The sequence below is a fragment of the Lactuca virosa genome, chromosome 8, assembly GCF_052849685.1.
Source record: "Lactuca virosa cultivar CGN04683 chromosome 8, Lactuca_virosa_CGN04683_v6, whole genome shotgun sequence".
NCBI classification, from domain to species: Eukaryota; Viridiplantae; Streptophyta; class Magnoliopsida; order Asterales; family Asteraceae; genus Lactuca; species Lactuca virosa.
Window position 1 is genome coordinate 347,984,110 of NC_136433.1, and position 6,325 is coordinate 347,990,434.

Consider the following 6,325-nt stretch of genomic DNA (forward strand, 5'->3'; position numbering starts at 1 on the left):
GGGTTGACCCGAATTATAGCCCTACATAGACAAACAAAACTAGTTGTAATGTATCAATTCCAGCTTCTCCCAAACTCATGTTTCCACACACAACAATGGAGCTTAATTTTCGTTAGGGTTTGGCTTAAAAACTTGATGTCTCGTAGCATTACACATTAAACATTAAGTTAGAGACAACCTCGCCTATGCTAGAATTAGGTTACAATGATCTAATTTCAACCCTTTTTAACCTCCAAACATTAAGCTACAAAGTACAAAGAGATTAAATGGACCACAAAATTTTACCATAAGAAAAAGACTAAAAATACTTCTTTAATAAAGGGACTAGGAATCGTAATCGTTTGAATACACTTCATACAATCAAAATTGGTTTGACTTGATTTATGAATGGTTTATTCTCTTACACAAGAAAAACGAAATTCTTGAAACCACATTCCACACAATAATCCAAAGCTACACTACACATCCTAATAATCAATGTAATAACATAAATTCTTTTCATCATTACCATCACAATCATTCAATCTTTAATTTCTAGTAATTATATAATCTAAACATCTTCACAACATACTCTTAAACCTCCAACAAACTCACAAAGTACACAAAAACCAAAAAAAAAACTGTACACCAAGTAAGACCAAGTAAAAAGACTATTACACCCCTCAAACACGAAGAGAAGCGGAAGGTCTAGGATAAGCAACCACGGGTCCCACCTCTTGTCTACAAGAGCTTGCTTTTTTAGCCGACGAGCCACCACCACCCGCAGCCACGCCACGGTGCACCGGTGGGTCCCTACGGTCACGTTTATCAGTGTCTTGAAGGTCTTGTAGGGTGGAGACGACTTCATCCATATTTGGTCTCAGTTTGGGTTCCATGGAAAGACATTGAAGTGCCAGGCTGGCGACTTTGAGGGCCCGCCCAAGTGAGTATTGACCCTCGAGACGTGGGTCCAGGACCCGGAAGATTCTTCTTTTGTTTGTGAGACATGGTTTTGCCCATTCCACTAAATTGTGTTCACCCGTTGGTCTGTTTTTGTCTATTGCTTTTTTCCCTGATAAGATTTCCAAAAGGACTACTCCAAAGCTGTATACGTCACTCTTTGCAGTTAAATGACCTTTTCAAAAAATAGAACAAAATTATAGTAGTGAAAATACTGTAATAGGAATATAGATTAATAGTAGATATTTACCTGTGGATAAATATTCAGGAGCAGCATAGCCATAGGTTCCCATAACCCTAGTGGAAACATGACTTTTATCACCAGTTGGTCCATCTCTTGCCAATCCAAAATCAGATAATTTTGCATTGAAGTTCTGTTGACCAAAGTCAAAGTTAGAAATTTGGATATGGATTAAACAATACACACAAATCATATATTCATTTTTTTATAAAATGTAAACAACTTACAAAATGAAAATGCTAAATAGTTGCTTATTCAACTAGAGTGCAATTTGAGCCTATTTGAGGGATTAGGGGTCAACTTGCATCATTTAATCTAGAGTAAATTACACGAATGGTCCCTATGGTTTGGGGTAATTGCACGTTTGGTCCCTAACTTATTTTTTTTAACTCGGAAGGTCCATACAATTTGTTTTTGTTGCGCGCTTGCTCCCTGTCATACCTAAAAAGACTATTTTGCCCTTGATTTTTTAATTTATTTAAATAAGGTGGGGTAGGTAAGGTAAGGTAAGGTGAGATGGAAGTGGGGTTGGGGGTGTGTTTATTTAAATAAATTGAAAAATCAAGGGAAATAAAATCTTTTTAGGTAAGACAAGGACCAAGCACCCAACAAAAACAAACAGTAGGGACCTTCCGTGTTAAAAAAAATAAGTTAGGGACCAAACGTACAAATTACCCCAAACCATAGGGACCATTCGTGTAATTTACTCTTTAATCTAACTTGTAAAATTAAAAAAATTGCTAAAAGGAAAACTAAATTTTAGGGACCCTACCCAAGGATGAATATAGAAGGGCAAAATTGTCATTTAGCATGGACTTAATTGATGCATTGTTTAGTTAGGGGGCATCCTTGCAACAAACCAAACATTGTGACTAAATCCATAACTTTTGACATAGAACAAGGACGAAAGTTGTAATTTACTTTCTCTAATATTGGTTTTAGCAACCATATTTAATAATCAGTTATTTGTAAAAATGAAAAGACAAGAAAGTGATGATGGGTCAACCCAAATCATTTGACACAACATTTCTGACATGCTCAAAGATTCAACAAATAAGATGTAAAAAAAAAATCATACCGAATCAAGGAGAATATTTGAAGTCTTGAAATCTCGATATATCACCATTGTTTCAGCATTATGAAGAAAAGCAAGACCTTTTGCAGCTCCAAGAGCAACTTTCATGCGTAGACGCCAAGAAAGAGGTTGAAAATAAGAACCTCCTGTTTTGTATGATATAAAATGTCAATATAAATGATAAATCCAAGTAGAATGTTAGTAAATGAAAATCCAGTTGACTTACTCCTAAATAAATGATTCTCCATACTACCCTTTGGCATAAACTCATATGCAAGAAGCCTGTGATCATCTTCTAAGCAATAACCAATCAATCTCACAAGATTAGGATGGCGTAATTGTCCAAGATAGTTGATTTCTGCCTGCAAAAGTAACAGATTTGTATATTGAGAAGCTAAAACTTATGGATAGTTAGGTAATTTCACAATTTGCATTGAAGATTGATCCCAGTTTATGAAAAGAGATTAAATGAGAAAGAAAGTGAAAAGAACTAACCAACCACTCCTTGTGTCCTTGAAATCCTTCTTGATTCAGTCTCTTTACAGCAATTACAATGCCAGTTCCTGGCTTTGAAGCTGCAAGTGAATGTTCATCTACCCATCCTTTGAATACAGAACCAAAGCCACCTTCTCCTAATACACTGTCTGGACGAAAGTTTCTTGTGGCGTTTTTAAGCTCACTGAAAGTGAAGCTTTTTAAGTTGGATGATTGCAAGATCTCACCTTCACTTCGAGGTGTATGTGATTGAGAACCAGAAGAAACTTTGCTGCTTGAATTACTATTCCCATTTCTTTCTGCAATCTTAGAGTCGTCACCTATGGCAATAAATAAAATTTGAATAAGTAATAGTAACTTAGAAAGTAGAAACTAATCCAAAATCATAAGATATAATTATGCCTAAATGATTACTACTTCATTACTAAAGTTGAAAAGATTTCCCTTTTAGGATGTATATATATCTACTGACACTTTACTTTTTCTAACTGAGTTTAAAATCATGTCGCTTGACAACTAACTGTCCATTTTTATCCATCCATATGAATCTAAGATAAGAGGAGAAAAAGCAGTAAGATCCATAGAAGCAAGTGCTCAATTCAATAAAATGAGTTCTAATTTCATACTAATTAGTAGAAATTAACAAGTAAGAAGAAGTAATTACCAGTAGAAAATGCGCTCTCGGCTTTAATTTGGATGCTCCAACAAATCCCCATTATAAATATTCCAAAACCCTAGTGCAGATCACGAACGAAGCTTATTAGCTTTTTCTGGCATAAAAACCCTACAAATACATATCCTCCACAAAATCCGAATTAAATCCGGGTTGTTCAGCTAACAGCAACAATAATCCTTGGATCTGCTGCGAATCTCCTTTTCTCTCAGATCTCTAACTCAAAAATCGATAGGTTTCAGCTTTCCAACTTCACCACCAACCTCCAATTTTCTTCTTCCACCTTACTTGCTTGATTGGAGATAGATTTTTTGTTTTTGCAGAGAATCAAAACAGATGAGAGAGAGAAAAGGGTATTTTGTAGCTGTTTCCTGTTTGTTTTTGCAGGGAGATGAGATGCTTCCTTTAAAGAATTCCCCTTTTCGAGACTTTTGGTGAAGTTTGGTTGACTCAGCTTATGGCGTCTTGTTTCAGCTTACTTCCAAAATTGGAGCAGCAGTAGTAGTTAGAAGAAAACTTTGCATAATTAGTCCTTCTATTTAAGCCATATGGCATCATCAGTCCTTGTTATGTTAGTTGTATTGTTTGATTGCTTGCATTTAATATTGTGGAGGTTTGAAATATAGTTGTCAATTTAACTGTTTTATATAAAAATGAGTTAATTTGGGATAGTAATTTATAGATAAGATAAAGAGCTTTAGACAATATAAAAAATAGGTATAAACGGGTTAGAAGTTGCTTAAAAATTAAAATGTTTTTACATCTTATGAATCTTATACTTCATTTTATTGAAATGAATTAGAATACCATTTTCATATTATAGTATTTGAATATATATATCATTTATTTACAAAAATTAAATACTAGACGAAAAGAAATTATTAGGTCAACTAGTTTCAATTTGTTTTCCCACAATAGTCACCCGTCTCACCTCTTGTTTTGCCACAACTAGTTAAGGAAATGTGAAGTTGATTCATTTTAGGTTTTATATAGATTTCCTATATAACAAGCACTTACTGGTAAAGTTTTACATATTTATCATTATTGTCGTTTTGACACTTTATATCATCATATAAGTCATAAGAGAGAAGTCAATAAGCCTTTGTTAAATAAATTGTTGTCATGATCATGAGGCTATTTACAAACTTAAACCAGATTCTTCGATATCTTTTCTATAACATCATATGTTCAAAAGTATTATGTTTTTATCATGTTTTGATGAACACAATGCCTACATTATTGCAATAGATTTTCTCGAATTCTTATCAAAATAAAAATGACTAATATATCATGAAACCAGAAGAAGTTGAAATCTAGCCAACATGTTTTGATCTACATTTTGGTTTTATTTTTTCATATGTGCTTCTTTTGAGCTCGAGTTAATAGAGCTTTGTGTGACATGAAAATTAAAAAATAGTTTAATATCTAACAGATGAGCAACTCATCTAGTTACTTTTTTAATAGATCTATAGTAAACATAAATAAAGAAAACTTATTTGTTTATTTAAACATATAAGTAACTTTTAGTTTGCATTTAAAACAAGTCAAATATATATATATATATATATATATATATATATATATATATATATATATATATATATATATTTTGCATTTGAAACAAAAATAAAAACATTGTAATAGCATGAATCATTAATAATATAGTAATCATTACGCATACCGGCTAGTAATACTTTAGATAAGATAATATCAAATACTTTAGTTGTATTGAATAAGTAGAATTAAAATGGATTTTGTAATTAATACTATAGTGAGAGGACGAAAAACGAAATATGTTTTTGATGAGGGGCCATATCTATAAAACTTTGTTAACAGCGGGCTTAATGATAATAAAAGGAGTGTTGAGTGATGGAACAAATATTCTGTAGCAGATTTGCCTTTTATTCTTGTTGAAGGTTGACTATAAGTCAAAGTTAGGCTCGTACATTGGCTTCGTGGAAGCCAGATGTGTCATCTCGAGAGTTGGACTTTACTTTTAATCATACTGGGCTTTTAACATGGGCCTTATTTGACAATTTTATAATAATATAATTAAATTATTGATATATGATATTAAAAATAATATATTAAAATAATTATATCTTTATAAATTATTTAGAGTTAATAAAATTTTATATTAAAATGTTATAACACATTATATTTATTTTAAAAATATGATAAAATAGATAGATATTAAAACGACATAGTAGCCGCTATCAGTAAGTTTCATATGAAAATAAAAAATATATATATTTCATGATTTTTATCAATTTTTTTAACTATTAATAGGTAATCAATTTAGATAGACATTTTTTGTGCTCATGCAATTCAATGGAATATATGCTTAGGTTGCGTGTCGATTTGAAATTTCAATATAGTTGTGATATTTAATATTATATTTAAATTTTTATTATTTTAAACAATTAAGAAAATATTTTTAAAAAAAATACTATTATAAAAAATAATTTTTAATCAAATTTTTTTTTGTTAATTTGACATTTAAATTTTAGTTGTATATAATAAATACTAGGTTACAACCCTAGGTAAAAGATTTATAAAATTTTATTAAATTATAAGATAGTATAAGTTTTGTTTAGAAATAGAAATTAAAGAAATAACAACATAATTTTATTTTTTTAATGTATAAGATAAAGTTTTATTAAATTAAGATATAAGTTTTGTATATTAATTAATGTCTGTTCATGTCTATATGATATCTAGTAGAACGAATGAATATTTGATCACTTATAATAAGACCAATGTCTGTTCATTTCAGAGTTCGGTAGTTGCTATGGAAGCACTCTGTGCTGTTTAATTTAGAAGTTATACTAGTAATTGCAGTTATAGACTTATCCAAGTGGGAGACTGTTGTATCAGGTGTCTAAGCCAATAATTGAATTAG

The 6,325-nt window shown here is 31.1% G+C and overlaps 1 protein-coding gene across 1 annotated transcript; it reads right to left on the reverse strand.

Annotated features, from left to right (window-relative positions):
* Window positions 1-483: 483 nt before the first annotated feature.
* On the reverse strand, window positions 484-3,885 carry LOC145132111 (putative serine/threonine-protein kinase PBL11). Its single transcript, XM_079066764.1, has 6 exons — window positions 3,415-3,885; window positions 2,751-3,070; window positions 2,482-2,617; window positions 2,259-2,401; window positions 1,190-1,313; window positions 484-1,114 (listed from the first exon to the last, which is right to left on the reverse strand). Exons 1-6 carry the CDS (start codon window positions 3,464-3,466, stop codon window positions 663-665), a joined length of 1,227 nt encoding a protein of 408 aa, XP_078922890.1. The 5' UTR covers window positions 3,467-3,885; the 3' UTR covers window positions 484-662.
* Window positions 3,886-6,325: the final 2,440 nt, after the last annotated feature.

Bases quoted from the DNA above. Each gene is read 5' to 3' on its own strand.
- LOC145132111 (XM_079066764.1), bottom strand. From the start codon at position 3,466: ATGGGGATTTGTTGGAGCATCCAAATTAAAGCCGAGAGCGCATTTTCT. The intron at 3,071-3,414 runs GTAATTACTTCT...TTATTGCCATAG, and splicing joins CGAGAGCGCATTTTCTACTG to GTGACGACTCTAAGATTGCA. The intron at 2,618-2,750 runs GTTAGTTCTTTT...TTACTTTTGCAG, and splicing joins AAGGACACAAGGAGTGGTTG to GCAGAAATCAACTATCTTGG.